Raw genomic sequence first — 24,747 nt, 5'->3', positions numbered from 1 at the left:
TACGGGCCTTCATAGAATGGCACAAGTCTATTAAATTCATCGACAGGACTAGTCGACTTTGCATTTAGTTTCTTTATTGTGCCGACTATAGTTACCTCTATGAGAATAATTATATACTCGCTCCATTATAATTAAAAAGGAAATATTTTTTTAACTGTCCTATTAAAAATAACATCATCTCTATTTTTTATCTTAATTTATTCTTTCTACTTTTACAAAATATCCGTACATAAAATTTCATATCGAAAAACAAATGTTAAGACAAAGAGAGTAGTATTAAACATATTTAATACTAATAGAAAATATAGATTTGATTAGATTTCACATATGTTGAAAAGTCTTCTAAATTACCTCAAGACTGGATATTGGTGTATTGCAACACTTAGATTTAATTCTCATTAGATTAGAAGTAAACTTTATTACTATTTAAATATTTATCTTTTAATCATAGATTAAATGTATATATCATTATATGTAGAGGAATGCATTACTCGTACAACTCCCTTAAAATGATAACTCAATCTGAATCACTAAATTTGAGAATGGGTATTCCATATTCATTTCGAAAAAAGTAATTGTAATTGAACAATAACATATTCAAGCTTCATTAGCTTTCAACCTAATCACTTTATCTCTACTAAAAATTATCTTAAAGAAATGATAATTTCCTAATAAGTTTTAGTTTTGCATTACTTTAGTGAATATATGTAGAGAAAGATTCCAATGAAAAAGCTCATGAAAAAGGAGAATTTTGTATTATGAATTGAAGATCAACATGAATACATTTTGTTACTAAATTAATGCATAAATAAACCACAAATAATTCTCTTGTAAATATGATTTTGTCAATCTTTACTTTGACAAACATTAGTGTGCTGAATCTACAATAATCAGTATATATTATTACAAGTGCAGTATGAAGTTTAATAAACTCAATATTATTTACAAATAGTAAAGAGTAATAATTAATTTTTTTGAGATGGATTTAATATTAAAGTGAATTACATTTTTAGGTTCTATACTTTCAGTGACGAACATTTAGGGTCCCTATACTTGTAAAATATCATTTGCGGCCTTTATACTATACCAATTGCTCGTTTCAGGTGTTTTTTCACATTTTGACCTTATTTTTGTACAAAAAGGCCACCAAAAGCCTAAAAGGCCTTTTTATACACTCACTCTCCAAAAGTAGATACCACTACTTATTTTGATATTTATGTTAGTTTGGGTACATTAACTATCATTTGTGTTTTATTTGAATAATTTTGTTTGGATTGGTTATATTGTGCACAACTGATACGCTCGGATTTCACACTATTTTAAGGCCATTATTTGGTTTGTTTTGAGTGTTAAAATTTCATTACATGTCCATCATTTGCATATTCTATCCATTTTGGTATTTTGACGTGTTTTGTGAGAAATGTGCAAAATAAAGTAGAAAAAGAGCATAAATAGGTCAAAATTCGAAAGCTGGAACTGAAGCGCAACCCAACGGCCAGCTGCACCCAATGCAGCGGTCGCTGCAACCATTCCAGAGAGTTCTGGAGTTGTCTAGCGGCCCGCTGGGTGCATGCCAGCGGCCCGCCGGGCCCGGTCGCGCACGACAGCCTGTGTTCAAACTCATTTTGCTAGGATTCTGAAGTCCGATCAGGGCGTGCTACATTCCATTCTGAATAACAGTGAAGACAGACCATCCTCAGCGGTCCGCTGGACTGCAGTCAGCGACCGTTGTGGTAAGTCAGACGCCACATTTTCATATAAGGTATGTTTCCTCCTTACTTCTTTCATTCTTTTTCTTTCTGGCCATAGAATCCACTTTCCTCCTCCCCTCTTTAAATTTTATTTTCTCCACATTATTCACACACCAACACTTCAAATTCACATCACCTACTCAAATTCTTTGAATTCTATCAAATTGTTTTTATGCTCAATTGTCAACCAACGCAATGTACGTTCTTCTTGTAATTTTGGAGCATTGATCTTGAATCCTTTCCTTGAATGACTTTTTTGTTGGTATATACATTTTGGTAGTGTAGATTAGAGTTTGAAGCGGGATGATATACTTGTGATAATTTGTTGGTGAATTTGTGAGTTGGATTTGTTGGAATTAATTATTGTTGGGTGTGCTTGAATTAGCTTCTTTTAGTGGATGATATTTGAATACCCCGTTGACTTGATTGTTGATACGCATAGTTCATGTTCATAGCATTGTGAGGCTATTTTATCTTGCATAACTTGTGTATATTTTTGAGCTTATATTGTTTTGCATGATCATGGTCTATTGTTGAAAATTCTTGCAAATTATTGGGGGATAGAGATCATGATGGGGGATGATTTTTGAATCAAGGAAGATTAATTGGTTTTGCATGTGATTATTTTTACATCTTGATTCGAGTTTGGGGAATTGCCAAATATTATGCGTTGCAACCTACTACAATTTTCTCCATTCTATGCTCACATTGCGAAATTGTAGGTACAAAGGCATCCCAAAGGAATTCCCACGATGGGGGATAACTCATGAACTTCAAAGAACGTCAAGCTAAAGACGAAAAATAAGCGCTTGTTGGGAGGCAACCCAACGCTTTTCCAGTTTTTAAGTTGTTTTTTGTTTTGTTTTTTTTTCTTGTTTTATTGAATTTTTCGCAGGTTCTGGACTCTTCCCAGCGACCGTTGGCGCTTACGCAGCGGCCCGCTAGGAACGCGCAGGAAGTAACTGGACTCCGGCCAGCGACCGCTAGCGTTTACGCAGCGGCCCGCTGGTCACGCACTGGAACGGTTCTGACCCTTTCCTAGCGACCGTTGAAGACGTCCAACGGTCCGCTAGCCATTCATTGCTCTCCAGCCGTGAATTTTTGATTTTTTCAAATTTTCACCCGTCCAACCTCTACGCGAAAAATTTCAAGGTATCTTTATTGCTTTATATAGTTTACTCACGTGCCTACCGACTCTACAAACTTATCTTACACTTTGTTGTAAATAAGTTTGGGGGAATGAAGTGGTGGACCGTGAGCTTAGGTTTTTGTGTTTGTTTTTATTTTTGTTTTTGAAAATTCCTGAAGGTGAATCCAAGTCTTGAACATAACATGAAGAACTTAGGACACGCATGCTTAGGGACACATTAGACCGAGTTGCCTATGATATTAAGTTCTTTCATCATTGATTAAGTATAGCTTGACGTTTTAATTTGATGGTTTGGTAAAAAGGTGCATAATTAGTGAATTGCTTGTTCGCCTTGAATCATTCCCATCCCTTGTGAGATTTGAGCCTTAATTTATTTCATGTGTGATTTATTTGCATTCATGTATATGTTTCTAAAACTTGCTCCTAGCCTGCCTAAGTTTACATAGTGTTTAAGTTGATTTAAGAGGATGTTAGGCCATCTTTTCATACCTACTTTTATATCCAAAATTTTTTGACCCTTCAAAAAAAAATCTTTATCCATTTGGAGCCAATTTTGAGCCTTTAAGCCTATTCTTTGGAAGTCAAATCAATAGGGACAATTCCTTGGGTTAGTATAGTTTATATTTGATCTTTTATAAAGGAATTGGATAGATAAGGGGGAAATTATGAAAAGAGAAAAGTAGTGTGCTCAAATGTAGAAAAGTGCAAGTTGTGAAATAGAAAAATTCAAAAGTGTGCTTAATCTAGAAAGGATTCCTATGAAAGAAAAGAAAACGAAAGAAAGGTTGTGAAGAAAAGAAATATCAAAGGTTTGGGAATGTGAGTTGAAGGAGAATAAATGTTAAAAGTGTCTTGGGTTTATAAGAAAAGTGGAGTTTATTTTACTCTACTTGAGATTTTTATTTTAGCCACTTTTTAGCCAAATATTCCTCATCTACCAAATAGCCTACATTACAACCCAAAAAATAAAGACCTTTCGGACTTTTGATGCTTAATCACATCTAGTAGAGGAGGGATTAGACTTTTAGCAAGCCTATGTAAACTTTGCATGATGCATGATTTGAGTGCTTATACACATTACCTTATACACTTTGAGAGTGAGAGAATACTTCCCATCTTTGAAAGTTTGTCACATGTGAGTGCATGAATTCAAGGTGTTCCACGAGCTAGTAATAAAAGTGCATTAATAAGTCTTGCTTGATATGATTGCGGTAATTCATGTTTAATCTATTTATTCCATACTTGAAGCAATTATGACGTCTAGTCGGTCTAGTCCTTGTGCAATCTGTCCTTCTATTTTATATTTCTTTCTTGTTTTGTTTGAGGACAAACAAATATTCAAGTTTGGGGGTATGATACGCTCGGATTTTGCACTGTTTTAAGGCCATTATTGGTTCGTTTTGAGTGTTAAAATTGCATTACATGTCCATTATTTGCATATTTTATCCATTTTGATATTTTGACGAGTTTTGTGAGGAATGTGCAAAATAAAGCAGAAAAAGAGCATAAAAAGGTCAAAATTCGAAAGCTGGAACTGAAGTGCAACCCAGCGGCCCGCTGCAACCATTCCAGAGAGTTCTGGAGCTGTCTAGCGGCCCGCTGGGCGCTTGCCAGTGGCCCGTCGGGCCCGGTCTCGCACGACAGCTTATGTTCAAACTCATTTTGCTGGCCATTCTGAAGTCCGATCAGGGCGTGCTACATACCATTCTTTTCGTCTTAGGGAGCCCTAAGGCTCCTCCTCCAACCTTAATCATTCATCTAGACCTTCTCTTTGCCTAATATTTCCTGAGTTCAAAAGTTAAGAGTACTTCATTGTGCAAGGGGTTGGAGAAGGATTCAAGAAGATCATCAAGGCTATAAGGACTCAACCTTCGGGTTTTATTTGCTTTAGTTCTTATGCTCTCATTGTCTTCCTTCAATTTATGTTTTTAGTTTATTCAATTATGTGTAACCAAACTCATAGGATTCTATGGATGTGTTAGTACGACTTTGGTTATATAATTCCGTTTTCGACTTAATATCCGTTTGTTCTTACTTTGTTTCTTCCTTGAGTTGTTCTATAATACTTCACGTTTGAGTGAGATATTCGGTGATGGTTTAATATAGCTTGCTACATAATCGTGAGAGGAGGTTGGCCAGTTAGATCCACTTAATAGACACTACAATTAGCTTCCTTTAAAACGGCACTGTTAATTGAGAGTGAGGAGCTTTTAGGAGTTACGTATCTAAGATTGACAACCCTAGTGTTTGTAATCAACGTTTGCATCGCATGAGCATAAGCTAGGTGACTCGTTCTATCAAAGTAAGAACTGTGCTAGGGTGTTGTAGCTGAAATTTGTATAACCATAATAGTGAACCCACATTCCTGGAATTCTCTTATATCTTATCTTTTATCTTTGTGATTTATTTGCAATTAGTTGGTTACTTGCTTTTACTTGTTTTATTTTCAAAAAATCCCCAAAACTCTTGTTTCTCTAGATAGTATTTGACGCTTAGTACATGATAGACAGGTGCAATTATATTCCCCGTGTTCGATATCCCGGTACTGACCTTTAGCTATACTATTCATACTCTGTATACTTGCAGGTATTTATAGTGCTAATAAAAAGTGCATCAACAGCCCACTCACAGGGGCGGAACTAGTAAAAAGAAGGGTGTAACTTGAGCCCCTACTAAAAAAAAAAATGTTTTTCTTCTTCAAAAATTTTCTAAACTTTTACAAATAATGTTTAGTCCTTATAGAAATTCTGTTGCATAAGAGTAAATGGTCACTATTGAATGAATGAGAAAGGCCGAATCAAAGAAAGTATAAGCTTACATAGATTAAAAATGATTTTCTACCGCTTCATGTAGAAGCAACCTAGTTGGCAATAAAAATGAAATAATAGCAGTATAATATTATTTTTTATTATTATCACTCTATACTTTTAAAATATTAAATTATTTGTGCTTAAAAGCCACGATATTTTAAATTTTTCTAAACACTTTTCAAATTTGTACCCTTTTTTATATATCATCTTTTATTTGATTCATTATAGTTTGAGGAAATAGAATATGTGCTTTATAGTAAATCAATTTTTATTAAGTTAAAATCCAAGATTAAAACTATATATGCATATTTTTTAGATTATAACCAATCTAAATAAAAATTATTTCGAATAAAATATAAATCATAGTTAAAGTACCCAAACTAACATAAATGTAGTAACTACTTTTCGAGAGTGAATGTATAAAAATGCCCTTTAGGCTTTTGGGGGTGTTTTTGTCTGAAAATTTAGTCAACAAGTGAAAAATTATCTGAAACGAACAATTGGTATAGTATGAGGATCGCAAATTATATTTTACAAGTATAGGGACCGCAAATGTTTATCGCTGAAAGTATAGAGCCTAAAAATGTAATTCAGTCTTAATATTAATAGCTTATAGAGTTAATATTAATAGCCTGTTCACGTATTTTAAAATTTTGGGGTTCCTCAAATTTGGGGGCCCTAGAAAAATGTCTCAGAAAAAAAATGTACGTGGATACATTGAATCCAATTGGCAATTTAATTTGTTCTCACTCTATGTCCCACTTCTCTGAAGGTATTAATAAACTTTGTTGTGATTTGCAAAAGTCCAGAGTTCACACACAGGCCACATGTGCTATGAAACAACCAATAAAACAATGGATTTTTTTAAAAAAAATATCTTTTAAAAGAAATGTGAGAAAAAGAGAATAGCAAATTATAGTAATTTTTAAATTAAGATTAAAAAAAACACATAATCTATTATGCAACCCTAAGAAAGAAACAGTGTCTAACACATACACCCCATTTAGAAACTATAAGTATAATGCGACATGAAATCTATGCACTATTCTCTTCCTTATACACAGTTAGATCACCGTCGAATTAAATTCCTTCTGTAAATAACTCACCCTTAATCATGTAGCATATTTAGTCTACTCTCATATTCATGACCACACATACTACAAGATGTCAATGTCAATGTGTTGTTTTGCTTAGGTCTTATCTGTGTTTTGTGTTTCGTAGTATAGAGCTTTGTTGGTTGTTCTATTGAACTTTGCTTACTACTCTAGATAGTTTGTGTTATTAGTGTTATTTTCTATGTAAAAAGAATATTTTAATTCATTGAAGACCACAACCTACAATGGACCCCAAAAGATAACATCTTCACCCTAGTGGAATTATAGCAACTACGAGACGAGGGACTAAATGCTGAACTTCAGACCAATTTGAAGTTAAGTCTTCACTCTTCAATACTCCTTTCGTCCCTAAAAAGTATGATCTCTTTCTTTGTTATTCTGTATCTGAAAAGTATAAACTTTTTATTATTAGCTACTTCTCTCTAATGAGGTGAACTCATTCTTCACTAATAATACTTTTAAAATTTTTTCTTTCTATCTCTCTTATTTTTACAAATTATGCATTAAAACTCGTGTCGAACCAAATGTTCATACTTTCAATAACGGAGGGAGTATAAAAAATTTACCGACTTATTATTCTAGTATCCCCAATATATTTGTTGTCAAACATAGTAAGAAACACCTCACTATAAACTAGGATGAAGATATAGAGGTCAAGTCTACATGCAATATCTCAAAATGGGTATAAACACATGGGATTAGTTTTTTTTTTGTCCTAAAATTTTAGTCTAGTTTTAAAATTGAAAACAATCTTTTATCAAAATAATCTTATTTAATGTCTAGGAAGAGGATTTTGTATTGGAGCAATAATTAAGTGTTAGAATAGAACATTTACATGTGATCAATTATGTTTTTGCAGGATATTAAATGTATTTTATAAATCTAATTAAAAATTCAATTAAAGAGGAACTAATTTTGTGGCTGAGAGTGGTTTGTAAAAGATAATTATAGACTTTTGGATTCATTCAAATGTGGATTGAATTGCTAACTACCAAAGGGCCTACTCATAATTAAGCTTACCCCATTATGTGACAAAAACACATGCCCTTGATTTGCCTATAAATACAGAATGAATAGCACCATCATTCTCATCAAAAACCAAAATCTTATCCTATTTTGAGTAGAAAAAATGAGTTCCAAATTGCTTCTTCTTCTCAGCCTGGTCTTGGCTGTGGCTCTTCTCATCTCTTCAGATGTAGCTTCAGCTAGAGAGCTTGCTTCCGTTAATCCTTGTAAGCCATTTCTTCAATATTTTCTATATATATGTAATATGTAGTGTGTGTGTGTGTGTGTGTTTGTGTGTTACAAATTAAAAACTATATTAATTAAATGGAGACCATTTTTTTCGTAATTAATTTGTAAGCACTCTTTTTTTATATAAAAAATTGATGCATGTGTGTTATTAATAAAATGTACTATAAAAGAATAAAATCATGTACTATAGTGTTATTATAATGAGATCATTTTTCGTAGACAGAGGTATTATTAGTAGTAGTAATTTGAGTGTTGATTTAAAACAGCGGAGGAAACCGATGGGAACGACGGATACAATAGGGGCGGCCGTGGAGGCAGATACGGAGGTGGAGGAGGTCACGGTGGCCGTGGAGGCGGATACGGTGGACGTGGAGGGAAAGGTTACGGAGGGCGTGGAGGCAAAGGAGGGAAGTACTGCCCCAAGCCACACGGGTGCTGAGGGAAGAGCGGATACCGATGCTGCAGCTATGGCGCCGAGCCTCTCAACTAAGCACTTGCTACTACTTTGTATCCAAAAAATGCCATCAATAAAATGCATTGGTATATTTGTATCTCATGTCTACGTCTATTGCTATACTCTTTCTAAATTATTCCATCCATTCCCTTACGATCGAGGGAGAACTTTTTGGCATGGAATTTAAGAAATAGATACTTATAAGTAGAGAGAATAAAGTAAAAGTAATAAAAAGTGTTAATTATTAATACTATATACGTGGAAATGACTAACTAAAAGAAAACTTTTCAAAATAAAAAAAAATGGCTTAGCTATAAGAAAACGGAGGGAGTACTTTTCATAAAAATAAAGCACAATGATGTGAATAAATCGGAATTTATTCTGACCTATATATAATTTTGATGTAAGTGGAAATGAGTTAGTGGAATGTGGGGTGCATTACTAAAAATAGTAAAAGTGAAAGGTGGTATTTTTTTGGGACGAACAAAAATGGAAATAAGTAACAAATTTTCAGGAACATAGGAAGTATTATTTTTTTCAAGAACAAATCATATAGGAATATACTCCCTCCGTCCATGAAAAATAGTCTCATTTTGCTATTTTGGGATGTCCACAAAAAATAGTCCTATTTCTGAAAATGAAAAGTTTCTATCCCATACTTTTTCAACTTTTTCTCTTCTCTATCATACTTACCCACTTTTTTCCGTATCTTCCTTACTTTATTACCTAATTGTTTTTTCTCTGTCTCTTACTTTACCAATTTTTCATTAAAACTCATTTCATTCACAAATGAGACTATTTTTTGTGGAGAGAGAGTATCAAATTTAATATATACTTTTAAAATTCTTAAAATAATTATTTATTAGAATTTATAAGTTAAACAATTGATATAACAGTTTGAGATAGCATAAATGTCACATTTGTTTTATTGTTTTATACTGTAAATAAAAGTCAATATTTAAAGTATACACGAGGAGAGAAAATTCACAGCAATATAGCCAGTGGAGTATTACAATTTGTCGACTTCAGAAAGAATGGCCCAGAGCTTTAAATTGATAGACCAACCCAATAAATTTGCTTCTTGACGTAACAAAGTTTTCAATTCAAACAATTTATGGCCTTGTTTATAAGTAAATCTATATTTTCCACTCTGCAAATTCTTAAGGTTTACTATAAAAAGAGATATTTCCCAAATATTTTTTTTCTTAAATTTAAAAAAGTCATGTCTTGGTGGACTCCAACCCAAGACCCTAATACTATTGTGTTTGAATGTTGTTCTGCACTGCCCCATTTTTTTTATGAGTTTTAGACGTTGTGCGTTTTAAACCTTAAATTCGTGAATTTTGTCTGTTGATATTAATATTGGTTTTAATTTTCACACACATATTTTAGTTTAATTGATTATTGTTAAAATTGTGGAACGGATCATAAATTGATCAAATGTCGTGGTTTTTTAACAATTTATCTTTATATAATTTGATTAAGAAAATGTCAAGCCCACAAAAAATACTACTCCATACCATAGCAAATGGATCGTTTGATTGGTTAACAATGAAAATACTACATACCATAGCATCTCAAATATTATCAAAATGAAAATTATAACAATGAAAAGAATCACATAATCTATCATACAATACTCAACTAGCAAACTGATACGAGTGCGAGTGCGAGTGCGAGTGCGAGTGCGAGTGCTTATGTAGAGACCGACACCGACCGTGCAGTCCAAGACAAGTCGAGATGGAGTGAAGAGGAAACGGAGAACGAAGTCGTGCTAGAGGAAGAGCAGGTGGTGAGTAAGTCCGAAGAAGGGAAGCTATAACCAAGGCGCCAAACACGACCACCGAATCGATATGCAGACTATGTCTCGTGTTAGCCAATTTTATTTACGTTAATTCAATTTTAATTATTTTTGAGTAATTTATATTTAAAATAATTCATGTCGAGCGTAATTATAAACTTCATCACATATTTTCTTTGTTGGTTCTTTCCTAGAATGCAAAATGGAGTCGAACCAACCCTAGGGTACTTAAATATAAATAGGTGACAAACACGGATTTTGCATGTTTTTAAGGACTAGATTTGACTTGTTTTAAATGTCAATCATGCAAATTATGTTCTAAAATTGCATATATTATACATTTCGTATTTTTGACGTGTTTGTTAATAAATGATAGAAAAAGACAAAAAAAAATGTAAAAAGGCCACGGTGCAGCAGCCTCAGTTCAAGCCTATTTTACCGGCAGTGTTTGAGTCCAATCAGTTATTATTTCGTACCATTATCTTCCTCTTCGAAAGAGCTTCATGTGGATACCTTGAACGTCTCAATCGGAATTCTGTGGAGAAAGTTATGACCATTCTACGAACATTGCGCAGTGCAGTTAAAGCTGACGGAAATTTAGGCGGAAATTCAAGGAATAAAATAAATTGTTGCCCAAATATCTCCCATTTCTTGTAGGGCACGAAAATCATTAAAAATAAACATTTCTCCAGCCTATAAATACCCAAACCTAATTCATTATCTTCATCTCAAAGCCTCCAATTTCTCCATCTCTACACTTTCTTCCATCCCTCCATCTCAGAGCCTCCAATCCTTCCCCTCTCTACACATCCTTCCATCCCATCTTCCACATTTAAATTCCTCCATCTTCCATTGGAGCGGAGCTCTGCAGATCCAGGCAAGAGAAGACTGAAGATTGAAGATTCGACCTTGGGTTTTATCAATTTCTTTCATGTCTCGTATTTTTATTGTTTTTACTACTTGTCTATGAGTAGTTAAACATACTTTGTAGATTTTTTGGTGAAGACTATTGTGAATATGTTTTAATTTATTGAATTGAACCATTTCTTAGCTCTTGTGATTGTTTTGCTTGTTCTTGTGCTTTTATTGTTCTTTTGCCTGGCCAACTTTAGAACTTTGTCTGTTTAATTAGATTAATCGAGAGATAGCTAGTTTAACGTGATAAAAGGATCGAGTACAACACATAGGTTTATCTACACTCGAGAGAGGGGACCACCCTTTGTGAGGGCTTGAGTCTTAGGAACTTAAGGAGTTAGAATCTAATCTATTGGAAGGAGACTTTGATAGTTAGAGTCTAATCTACTGGATAGGTGCACTCGAGAGAGAGCTTATCTTAGAATCGCGACTTTCCTAATAATCCTAGAGACATATAAAGGTAAAGGTTCTATGAGATTAATCATACTAGGTCGTACTAGTTGGATCCTAAAACTCTACAGTCTTTCACTTGCTTTGTATTATTTGTTTCTATGTTCTATGTTTTTTTTGTTTATTTATTTATTCTAGTTTATGAATCTAAAACCAAAAACTCTGTGTCTCTAAATAGTATATGACGCTTAGTATATGATAGCAAGTTGCAATCTTATTCCTTGTGTTCAATATCCCGGTACTGACCTTTAGCTATACTAGATCTACCCTATAAACTTGCAGGTATTTTTTGTGCTAATAAATAGTGCATCAATAGGGATTCCGTAAGTTTAAATCAAACAATCAGAATTAGAATTTGCTTATTATTTTTCTTTACTAAAACCTAAACCCTAAACCCAAGAAACAATTCCCTCTCCTAAACTCCAGTTTGGCGAAGAATAGGTTGTTCAACGGTAATCTCTTCTGCGAATGGATCGTCGATCTCTCATCGCCGATCACCTTATATGAGTAACCTCGTATCAGAAACCCTATAGCTAGGTATGTCTCTAAACACATGCACCACATACGGAACTAAATATTACATGCAATTTGTAACAATATTCTCTTTTCTATGCACATGTTGGATCGGCGTTGAATCAATGTTATTCAATAGGTACGAACCTAAAATCATAAATATATTATAAAACTACCACACTCCACCTCCAAGTTTCTAAATCCCAAAATCATAGCTAACCGTACACTACAAAAAAAAGCGCAAGATCCTGACGAAATTAGAGACGGCATCCAATAGCTCAACATCTCTTGACAGAATTAGTGACGGGAAACTGTCGGTCACTAATTAGTGACAGATTACTCCGTCACTAACGCGGAGCAGCGGCTATGGTTTCGTCATAGTAAATTTAGTGACGGACGAATCCGTCACTAACACTTTTTACTGACAAGTTATTAATGACGGATCTGCTGAAACTTGATCTGTCACTAATCTGTTAAGTAAAGAAATTTCACTGTTTAGTGACGGATAATTGGCGAGTTTTTTTGTAGTGGTAACCATGAAACAAGCACTAAATCTCTAGCGTCAAAATGGAGCAAACTGCAATATTGGTATCAAACTCACATCTCCAATCTCCTATTGTGTCATGAAACAAGCCTCTCTAAAAGCATAACTCGAACCTCCGCCCAAAGAAGCATCCATAATTAATTTGGTAGTATCTAGTAAAGGGTCAAAGGCTATGGTCATAATTTAATAGTATCTAGTAGTAAAGGGTTAGGCCATGGTTATAATCCGTGGCGGACCTACATGGTTTTATGGGGGCCAGTATTAGAACCTCCACATATAATCTACTTAGTGCAGGTGGCATTGTCTTTTGTCTTGCAATCCTTCTTTTCTAGCAACCTACGTTCGAATCCTGATGTTGCAATATACATTTTCTTGTCTTTTTTTTTCCTCATTATTCTTGTGTTATTTGATTTGGATCTCATAATGTAAAATTTCTGAGTCCGCTCTATAAGCCGTGCAGGGAACATCATATAAACCACATCTTCTTCCAAATTTGCCAACATCATATATTACCACATAAAGTGCTCACTTGAACCCTCTACCAAGAAATAATCAATTTTTGTGGGGAACTAATTTTGTGGCGGGGAATACTTTATGGAGTGAAAGATAATGGTAGATTTTTTTGATTCATTAAAAAGTAGATTGAATAGCTAACTAACAAAGGGCCTATTCATAATTAAGCTTACCTCATTATGTGACATTACACATGCTCATGATTTGTCTATAAATACAGAATGAGTGAGAGCATCATTCTCATCAAAAACCAAAATCTTATCCTATTTTCAGTAGAAAAAATGAGATCCAAATTTCTTCTTCTTCTTCTTCTTCTTCTCGGCCTTGTCTTAGCCCTTCTGATGTCTTCACAAGTAGCTTCAGCTAGAGAGCTTGCTTCCGTTCATCCATGTAAGCCGTTTCTTCAATATTTTACTAATTAAATAAGAGAACAAATTTTCATAACTAATTTAAAAAATTAGATGCATGTGTGTTATTAATAGTAGTAAAAAAGAACAAAATCAAGTACAATAATGTTATGTTATTTTATTATAGTATTTTGTATGTTGATTTAAAACAGCGGAGGAAACTGATGGTCACGGCGGATACAGTCGGGGCTCGGGAGGCCGCGCAAAGAAGTGGAGGAGGCAGAGGTGGGAAGCACTGCCCCAGGACCGGGTGCTGAGGGAAGGGACTCACAACTAAGCACTTGCTAGCTCATATATAACATGTCATGAATAAAATGCTATATGTATATTTGTAGCTAACACACATTCTTGTTAGTTACTGTGAAGAGGTCCTTTTGAGCACAAGATTAAAAGAAGTAATGTTTATATAATTAAACGGATTAGAAAAGTAAAGAATATTATAAAGTAAACGGAGTACTTTTCATAGAAAAAAGATGTTAGTTTCAAACTCGCAAATTTTTCACTCTCTTCTATAGTTTACTCTGAATAATGGAGAATAAAATGAGAAAAAATGAAGACGCGGAGGTGATTGAATGTAGAACTTGGATATATCATTTGTGATCATAATCACTCGATCTTAAATAGACAAAAGAACTACTTCCTTCGTCCCATTGAAAATGACCCACTCTACTTTTTAGTTTGTCCTAACTAAGATGATCCATTACTAAAAATGGAAACATGACATTTGTCTCTACTTTATTCTCTCTCTTACTTTACACTCTCCACTTCACACATAGAATAAATTTGTATGAATTCCCGTGCCGCCCAAGGAAGGGATCATCTTCCTTGGGACGAAGGGAGTACTAGCTATCCACTAAACACTGCATCAGTAACTAATCCACTTACACAGTCTAAGACACTTATAACACTCCTAAAAATAGCAACTACTTACTCTAGAAAGATATTGGAAAGAACAAGTCAAAGACATGCTTTTGTAGATTATTCGAATAACTTGAATCAGAAAATACTAAATTTGAAATACTACTAAACTTGAAATTCATAAATCAGGTTTAATTCATTTCACCACAAAAGGTACACGATGGTTATGAATGAATCGGAATTTATTCTGATCTACAAATTTTATCAGTTTTTGTCCTAATCTTTTTAATTTATAGTATCAATTTTATTATATGATCTAATTTTTCTTCAAGAATAAATCATACATATATGAAATTATTTGTTTATTTTAAAATTTAAAATAAATATTTAAATAGGAAATATAAAGAATGAGATATGCTCCGTAATTGATAAATTTAAAAAGGAAAGATAGAATTGATATAACTAACAAAATAATGATGAAATAAATAAATAGTACAATTTGTCGAACTCTAGTAAGAATGGCCAAGAGCTTTAAATCGATGGACCAACCCAATTAATATGCACTTCGACACTACAAAGTTTTCTTCTTTTTTTTGTTATTTTTGTATTTTTATAATTCAATTCGGGCCTTGTTTATAAGTCAATGTTTATTTTCCACTCTGCAAATTTGCAATAAAACGAAATATTTCCGTAATACTATATGTTTGAGTGTTGATCTGCGCTTTGCCCGATTTTCCGGCCCATTAACATTTTTTTGGTGCTTTAAACCTTAAATTCGTTAAAATCATATGTTGATATAAATTGTGGAATGGATCATAAATAAAAAATTAACCAAATCCTAATGTATAATCAAATAATTGAACACATGAATTATTTTTAGATTTATTCCCGTGTTCAATTATTTGATTATACATAAGAATTTGCTCGTATAAACTAAAATTATTTTAAAATGACCTGATTGGTAACTGAAAATGACCTCCGTATGACACTATTATTAATATCATATTTTCATTTTTGATATAATGATTGAGATTTGGGGTGAAAGTTATAAATCTCAATTTTGTTAACTAGAAAGTAGAAACCAATCTAGTCCTCGAATCTTGATTGATGGATATGTAATTAAGACGATGATTAGCTCTAAGAATAAATGAGTCAATTAAATATTGTTCATTTGTTTGGGATGAGAAATGCACCTGGACGCTAGCACACCTAAATTCAGATGTTGTATGTTCCTCTTCTTTAATATGGAGTGGAATGAAAAAGACAAGCACAAGAATTTATGATTGAAAAAAGGCATAGCAATATATAATGCTAGCTGACTAGCTTTTATATGAAATAAATACTTTGAGCTATACAAATATAATTCAAAACAAAAATTACAAAATCCATATATATGGAGTATTATATTTTATTCAAATTCCCTATATATAGAGGAAAAACATGTTGATGTCTAGCTAGTGAAAAGGAAAACTTGATAAGAAAATGTCGTGTACTAAAATATCATGGGATCGTTAATTTGATTGGTTAAAAACTTAAAATATGTATCTCATATTATCAAAATGAAAATTATAGTACCATATAATAAATGCAAGTTTGAATTCAATAATTTGATTTGGCTAATAAAATCTATACGCATAAAATGGATTTACACAAGTTCTAATATATTCTTCTTAATGTGGGATTCCTTTAATTAATGATTATATACTAGTTTGAATAATATCTTCTTGTTGTTGTTTTGTTTGGTTTGACCGTTCTTATAAAATACTTGAACGAAAATAATTTGGAGTGTTCTTACAAGTTAAACAAGTTATGTGGTTTGTGGTGTTTATTATTAATATAAGAGTTGATTATTGAATATTTCAAAATGGATTTAATTCTTAAACATAATGTAATTCTTAAACATAATGTGAATGCATCGATGTATTGACTTTAATTAAATGATAACTGAGATTAATAGATTTTAATTTCATTTAAGAACTAATAAATGATAATTAAATATAACTAGTAAAAAATATCAATCAAAACTATACTTAGCCTTTAATTGCTAATCAATGTATGATTGATTAATGAAATGAGTTTTGGCATTTAATACCCTGTGTGAATAGCGACACATTAGTCTTCTTGTTTAACTAATTTGGGGACTAGCTAACTGTTGAGATTATGCAAAGTAAGGCCACCCGCAACGCGTCACGCGGGTGGCCCGTATTCGGTCACAAAGGAATGAGACGGCGGCGTGACGCGTTGCAGCTCCCCGTCTCGTCCCCAGCCCGTTCCGTGTTCCGTCACGGCGTAACGAATGGCGAGACGTCTCGCCACGCGCTGAGTCGACGTGGCGCACCCCGGCGCCATGCGTGACGCCCACTCGCCGGCCCGCGAGTGGGCATTGTCACGCTGACGCAATAAATTATTTTTTTTTAATTCGAATTAAAAAAATATTAAAAAGTTGAAAACGGTAATATAACTGTTTATAGCCGTTTTCTATTTTTTATTTATTTATTTTTTTACTCTATAAATACTCATAATTCATCCTCATTTCACACACAACTACACATCTATAATCTATTCTTCCCAAATCATCTCTATTTCCTCTCCAATTTTCATCTAACATCTCATCACAAAATGTCCGGCGATGGAAACTCCGAGGGTGACGGCTCCGGCGGGTGGGATCTCTACGCGTTCTGCGACTGGGAGAGCATGTACAACACATTGGGTGGTTCCGGTTCGTCGACGCCGGGCACCCAGGGTTCGTCGATGCCGGGGGTACCAACCACCCAATTTTGACGTGGATGCATACGCCCGTCCCTCCGCCCCGCGGTATTCGCAGGGATTATCTCAGATTCGAGAGGATTATTCCGTTGAACCCACTACGGAAGAAGGTCGAGGCGGGGGAGGAGGCCGAGGCGGTGGAAGCTCCAGGGCGGAGGCGGAGGCGTTCGAGGAGGAGGAGGATCTAGGCCGGCATCCGTACGGCCCCAAAGAAACGCTGGCGGTGTACAACGCTTGGATCAGCGTATCGTACGATCCTATCGTCGGGAATCAACAACCCAGGAAGTGCACCTGGGAAAAGGTCACCGAGGCCTACCACCAGATTAAGCCGAAGGGGTCCCGCCGCCGCACATATAAGATGCTCCGCGCTCACTTTGACCGAGTCGACAGAGAGGTCAAACGATTCTGCGCCATCCACAAGAATCAAGCGGCTCATTACCAAAGCGGAGCCACGGGAGCCGACATTCTGAGGTCGGCTTTGCGGGTCTACTTCGACGACACCGGCAAACAATTCAAATATGTCTATGTTTGGGAGGCCGTCAAGGACGAGGAAAGGTGAGCCGGCGGTGCGCGGTCCAACACGGACTCGACCTCGAAGCGCACGAAGCACATGGCGAGTGGCCAATACTTGTCTGGTGAGGGCGGTTCGGGCAGTTGGCCACAAGAGTTTGTCTCGCAGGAGGTTGAGACCCCGACAGACGATGTCGGGGGTCCCCCCGTGGGCGCCGTCGGCCGCAAGGGAGAAATGCGGCGAAGGCGGCTAGAGGGAGGAGGGGCCTAGCCGAATCAAGCTAGGCGGGCTCAGGGGGACCCCCCAACTCCCTTATGGCCATGTACATGACCGCCACAATGGCGGACACTTCCCGCATGACGGCCGCCCAATACCAAGTCTGGCTTAACGGAATTACGTTTATGGCAGCACAACTTGGCACGCCTCCTCACGGCTTCAGTGCACCTCCACCGCCTTCGGGGGATGATTCGCCGGCGGAGTAGTTTTTTTTATTTTCTATAAAATTGTATTTTAAATTATGTCATTTTTATTTTTTTAGGATTTTAATTATGTCTTTTTTTATTTTTTTATTTTAAGTTGTATTTTTTATTTATGTTGTAATTTTATTTTATTTTTAATGAAGTGTGTTTTTTTAAATTGAATTTGGTTGGAAATAAAAATAAAAAATGAAATTGAATGAATAGTAATTTAAAGGACGGTTAAGAGACGGAGGGTTGCAGGTTCCGTCCCTTAGTTAAGGGATGGAGTAAAAAAGTACAGTGAGACCCGCGAATAGTAATTTAAGGGACGATTAAGAGACAGTTTAGTAACAGCGTTGTGGATGGCCTAATCTAATTCTTACAACAAATCCAGCTCGAGTTGGCTAGTATTTGACTCGTTTATAACTCTAATTTAGTTATTTAGACATAAAATATTTTATTTCATCAATCATGCATATCATAAAGACATGTTTTAAAAAAAGATTATAATGAATGGGAAATTATAGTTTATCCTATAATATTGAAAATTTTAGTTTAATTTTGATAGTAGAGAATATTATCCTCTCAGAAACAAAACAGAGTTTATGTGAACTGTAAGTTGCTTGAAGTGAGGAAGAAACTCTTAATAATCAGAAGAAGATTAATAATTCAAATTATTAAACTTTCAACTCTATAAAGTTTACAAGTACACGCGACGAAGGTCGACACGTTCCTTCATAAAGTTGATTTGACTTTATTTACAAAAATTAAATAAATCATGCAATATATATATCAATTTCAGAACTACCATCGTAGTCTTGCAATTTAGTTAAGCTGTTCAATGAAAGGTGAATTAAGAATTTGATAACTAATCGCATTTTTAGATCATGAAATTTGATCCATGGTGTTTTCATTATTCTAGCTTATTGAAAATGTTAAATATACTTTACCTTGTTTAAGAATATTTATTTTTCATATCGATAATAAGATTTAATAGTTTTTTTATCTCCATTAATAGGATTCTTTAATCATTGAGTCTTTTCTTTAACTTCATATTCCTTTCTCTTTAATATTGTGATTATACCTTAACTTCATTTTATTCTTTTTGAGGTCCAAAATATTCTCAATCCTATAAGATATAAACCGATAGTGGAAACTAGGGGCCGCCCTTGTTACTTTAAGAATATGCAACCCTTATATAATTAGTTACTATATTAATTAATTTTACTATTCTTACTCCATTTTCGTTTGTACTTTATTTTCAAAAATTTATCAACAATATTGTTTATATTTATTAAAAAAACAATATTTTTTAAAAGTACCCTAAATTTGGAGTCCAATAATCATAATCAATCATTGACATGATCAATTATAAAGTAAATGTTAAAGTTAGTTATAAAGTCTTATTATATTGGTGACTCCTAAATGATAATCACAAAATTGAACAAAAGTACAAGACGTTGATTTTTATAAAAGTGAGAATAAATAAAAAATAAATGTTGAAAATGAGACATTAACAAACTCTAGTTATAATATGAGAGGAATATCGATTTGAAATTCGATAGCTCCAAATAATATTACCGGTAATGTAATTGCAAATGAGTCCTTTTTCTTAGCAAAATTCAATTATTTTATTTTATTTTATTTTCATAGTTTATTTTTTCATTTAATTCGTTTATTCTCTCTTGCTTTACTTATTCTCACAACTCACAACCTCCTTCACTCATGTGCCAATAAAAATATCCCACTTAGTCTAAAATGAAGAAAACATTAAAATTATTTGTCATTGTTAGAGAAAATATGTACTTCGTACAACTGTCTATGAAAAATAGTCTTGTTTTCTATTGTATGACATTCATAAGAATGTGGGTTAATAAGTCTTTTTTCTCTCTAATAAGTTGAGTCTCATTTTTCCCTAATAATAATTTAACTATTTTAACTTTATATCTCTTTGTTATTTTACTAATTTTGTATACTACTCCCCATCACACTTAAATGTTCATTTTTCCTTCTTTTGCTTGTCCCACTCAAAATATTCAATATTTATATTTAAAAACAAATCTATTTCACCAAAATATAATTAAGTACATAACAATTCTTTCTAATATTTCGTACCATTCAAACTTTGAGTATTAAAATTATTGCCGTTCATTATTTTTGTGAATGCAATAATTTTAATATTTTATAACAAAAAAAGTTTAGAGAGAGAGAGATTGCACTTCTTTAAAAGACACGCGGCTTCTTTTTTGCACATAAACATGGAACTTTTGATGGAATTTGATTTTGCGCCACTCAATTTGGTTTTGATGTAATTGTTAATTTCAACGGTGCCACCAATCATTCGCCTTTTCAATTTCTTTATTGAATTCATTTTATTAATTTCTATATTTCCTAGACTAGGTCGTAATTCAAATTCGCTGTCACATCAATTTATAGATATATTCCCTTCATTTATAATTAATTGTTAAAAATATAAATTAATGATAAATAACGTAAGAAAATAAAGGAAAATAAATATAAAAAACAATGAAAAGAGAAAAACTTTTTGATAAATACAGAAATTACTGAATTATATTAAAACTTTCTACAAATAAAAAATAACTCAATTAATCAAAGGTGTGACAATAAAATGAAAACAAGAAAATTTTAATAGATATGGACCCTACTTATATATGGCTTCGAAATTGGAAACAGTATTCCGTTTGTCTCCACAAATTTTTTATTCCAATTAGATGGTAGTACTCAACAATATATTTGACGATTAATATTATCTAATTGTGATAAGGGCATCCACGGAGTACTCCACTATTTTTTAAGATAAATAAAAATTAACAACAAAAAAGAACTCATATCTGGAATACATGAGAGAATTGAATATGAAAAAAATATGTAAATTCAAATCAAATATAGTAAATATTTTAAATTATCATAAAAATTTAGTACTCTTTCTTGCCTCACCGAAAATGATCCATTCTTTTTTATAGTTTGTCTCATCTAAAATAACACATTATTAAAAATAGAAATCTCTTTATTTCTATTTTATTTTATCTCTCGTACTTTATCCTTTTCATCTAATATATTCTCTCCGTCTCAAGTTACTAGAGTTGTATTACATTTTAGGTTATCCTAAGTTACCTGAGTCATTTCTCTTTTTAGCTAAAGTTAAAACATATAATCATACCTACTTTATTCGTTCTTTTACATTGTTCTCTTCTCTCTCTTACTTTATTCACTCTTCTACTTTATTTTATTTTATTTAACTCACTAAACACAATTTTCTTAAATTCCATTCAGAAAAGAAACGCCTTAAGTAATGTGGGACAAATAGAGTATACAATAAGATAACATAAAGTCTTGTGCTGCCCAAAAAAAAGGTCATCGTGGAATAGAAAAAGTATGTAAATTTTGAATTAATTATAGTAAATTTATACTTTCTCCGTCCCGCACTACTTGCACTTATTTCCTTTCTGGGCGTCCCAAGTTATTTGCACTCTTTCCATTTTTAGTAACAATTTATACCTACCGCCGTAATTGTTGGCTTTGTCTATCACTCATTCCTTAATTTCCGTGCCCAAAAGGAAATGTGCTAGTAGTGCGGGACGGAGGGAGTATTATCATACGCCTTACCGCTCATATGACACGTGGCTATTACTCATCGACTTATTTTGTCTTCCTGTTGATGCTTTCATCTCTATCTCTATCTCGCTCTAAAACCTGAAACACCACAGCTTAAACAAAGCTCTAACAAAGCAAATTCATTTGTTTTCCTTTTCACACCATCGAAATTTCCGAGGTAAAGTAATCTTCTTCTGCAATTCCCCTTTGATTTCTGATACCAATAATAATCTCCTATCGTTCCTTCTACGATCATGATCAAGCGATTTTTTCCTGGAAAAAGTAGAAAGAAAAATACCATTTCAACAATTTCTCCAGAAAATACAACAAGAAAAGAAAAGATTAAATTTTTCACTTAAAAAAAAGAGGAATAAAGAATTTTCTAGAATTTGGCTCTGCAATCGAGAGCCTGTTTGCGTTGACACCTGTTGTACTTTTCAGTGACTTCTGGCATTGGAAAGCAATCACACCTTTTATTCATTTTTTCATTTCAATTTAGAAAAAGTATCGAGTTTATCCGATTCACTACCTCGGTTGCAGATTGAGTGATGAGAGAGACCGAGGGTTTGAATTCGAGCTTTGAGAAATTGATGGTTTTCGGCGCTGCTGAGAGCATGAGCATAACAGAGTGGAAGGATGTTCCGGTGGAGCTGCTGCTCAGGATTCTTTCACTGGTTGATGATCAGACGGTGATTGTTGCTTCTGGGGTTTGCCATGGATGGAGGGATGCTATTTCTTGGGGCCTCACTCGCCTTTCCCTCTCTTGGTATTTGCATATTTCATCTCCCCTTTCTCAATTTTGCCCTATTGTGTGAAATTGTTTGTTCATCAGCCTTGAGATTATGTGTTGTTTTTTGGGAATTTTGGGTAAAATGAGTAGTTGATGGTTTCGCTGATTTTTCCTATCTTTATTTGTGAGATTATGTAGAGATGATTTCTTGGGGTATTTCTATGTTTTGCTGACTAATTGTTTGATTGAATTTTCTTGTTATTGATGTGTATGAATTTGTGATATGTTCCTGATATAGTTGAAAGGGTGAAGTCAAGTTCTTGATTTGAGATGTGTCATGGTATGGAGTGTCTGATTGATTTTGCATATGGACAGGTGCAAGAGGAGCATGAATGATCTGGTGCTATCTCTGGCCCCGAAGTTTACGAAGCTGCAGGCGCTCGGGTTGAGGCAGGACACGCCACAGCTCCACGACGACGCTATTGAGGCGATTGCAGCCCACTGCCATGAGCTTCAGGAGTTGGATCTTAGCAAGAGCTTCAGGCTTACTGATCGCTCGTTGTACGCGTTGGCGCATGGTTGCCCTGATCTCGTGAAGCTGAATATCAGCGGCTGTACAGGCTTCAGTGATTCTGCTCTTGGATATCTGACTGGGTGTTGCAGGAAACTGAAGACCTTGAATCTTTGTGGCTGTGTTAGGACCGCAACGGATAGGGCGTTGAAGGTTCTGGAAATCGCTGGCTCGTTTAAATTTCCGTTTTTTAATGCATAAGTTGGTTTCTATCGAATGTTGTTATTTGCTTTGTGCAGGCAATTGGGTACAACTGCCATCAAATGCAGTCGTTGAATCTTGGGTGGTGCGACCGCGTTGGTGATGAAGGTGTTAAGAGTTTGGCATATGGCTGCCCTAATCTTAGAGCTCTTGACTTGTGCGGCTGCGTTCTTATTACAGGTACTGGTTCGTTTCATTGTTTTCGAATGTTGGGAGGTACAAAGATTTATCTTTAGCATGTATTCTGTTTAACGAGCTACGGTTGATTTGGGAAAGGCCACTTGGTTTCTCTTGTTTCAACTGCTTATTTGGTTACCGCCGTTGCAACTTAGCTTCACTAGTGTAATGCTTGCAATTCGTTAGTTAAGACCACGAATTGATGTTGTGAGGCTAAACTCGTTGATTAGATTGCGTCCATTGCTTGATGAGTTTCAGCTGCCGTCTTCGAAGTTCTTTTCTCTTTGACTGTTAGATTTGCTATTTTCTGGTTTTTCTTTCTGCCTGACTGACTTACATTGCCATTGCCATTGCCATTGCCATAGACGAGAGCGTCGTTGCATTGGCGAACAACTGCCTCCACCTGAGGTCGCTCGGGCTGTACTTCTGCCAGAACATTACAGACAGGGCAATGTACTCTCTAGCACAGAGCCGGGTGAAGAATAAGCACGATGTTTGGGCATCCGTGAAGAGCAGGTATGAGGAGGAAGGGCTTACGAACCTCAACATCAGCCAGTGCACGGCCCTCACCCCTCCTGCCGTGCAGGCACTATGCGACTCTTTCCCTGATTTGCATACGTGCCCCGGCCGACATTCCCTCATAATCAGCGGCTGCCTCAACTTAACGTCCGTACACTGCGCCTGCGCCTCCATGCAGGCGCACCGGGCGCCACATGCGATGCCTCATCTCGCACACTGAGTCGAGGTTGGACCGGGATGTGGTGTATGTAAATAAATGGTGTATCTTGAAACCGGACTTTTTATGCATTTGTTGATCCTTTTGAATGGCTGGATTGGTTTGCGTTGGTTCATGGTTTTCAAATATTGTGATTTTACGAGATGCAATATTGCTTTGTGTGATCAATTAAGGTTAATAAAAAACATCAAGGGGAAGAATATGTGCCCTATTACAACAGGGAGCTTCTATTTGAATGAGATTTTAATGAAGAACTACCTTTTAGATCATTTGGATTTTCCCAAGTACGTTGCTTAATGCTACCCTATCTCATTAAATACTCCCTTTGTCCTATAATACAATTGTGGAATGATAGTGATTTTAAGAGGTTTTGTCTTGTGTGTTAAATAAAGATAATATAATATTTATATTTATGTGGGAGAGAACTATTTCTAAAAAATGAAAAAG

At 34.6% G+C, this 24,747-nt stretch overlaps 2 protein-coding genes and 1 long non-coding RNA gene across 3 annotated transcripts; all 3 read left to right on the top strand.

Moving 5' to 3' along the window:
- The first annotated feature begins 7,897 nt into the window (after nt 1-7,897).
- Nucleotides 7,898-8,636, top strand: LOC121780904 (glycine-rich RNA-binding protein 1-like). Its single transcript, XM_042178560.1, has 2 exons — nt 7,898-8,058; nt 8,347-8,636. Exons 1-2 carry the CDS (start codon nt 7,956-7,958, stop codon nt 8,517-8,519), a joined length of 276 nt encoding a protein of 91 aa, XP_042034494.1. The 5' UTR covers nt 7,898-7,955; the 3' UTR covers nt 8,520-8,636.
- A 4,885-nt stretch (nt 8,637-13,521) lies between these two features.
- Nucleotides 13,522-14,158, top strand: LOC121782012. Its single transcript, XR_006046234.1, has 2 exons — nt 13,522-13,660; nt 13,830-14,158. It is a non-coding gene; the product is annotated as an uncharacterized LOC121782012 (long non-coding RNA).
- Nucleotides 14,159-21,932: 7,774 nt separating this feature from the next.
- LOC121781084 (F-box protein SKP2A-like) lies at nt 21,933-24,389 on the top strand. Its single transcript, XM_042178778.1, has 5 exons — nt 21,933-22,063; nt 22,426-22,651; nt 22,991-23,339; nt 23,426-23,567; nt 23,930-24,389. The coding sequence occupies exons 2-5, from the start codon at nt 22,434-22,436 to the stop codon at nt 24,301-24,303; spliced, it is 1,083 nt and encodes a 360-aa protein (XP_042034712.1). The 5' UTR covers nt 21,933-22,063; nt 22,426-22,433; the 3' UTR covers nt 24,304-24,389.
- Nucleotides 24,390-24,747: the final 358 nt, after the last annotated feature.

The sequence above is a fragment of the Salvia splendens genome, chromosome 20 (genome assembly GCF_004379255.2).
Source record: "Salvia splendens isolate huo1 chromosome 20, SspV2, whole genome shotgun sequence".
In the NCBI taxonomy this organism is placed as follows: Eukaryota; Viridiplantae; Streptophyta; class Magnoliopsida; order Lamiales; family Lamiaceae; genus Salvia; species Salvia splendens.
This window is presented reverse-complemented; position numbering and strand designations above follow the sequence as displayed.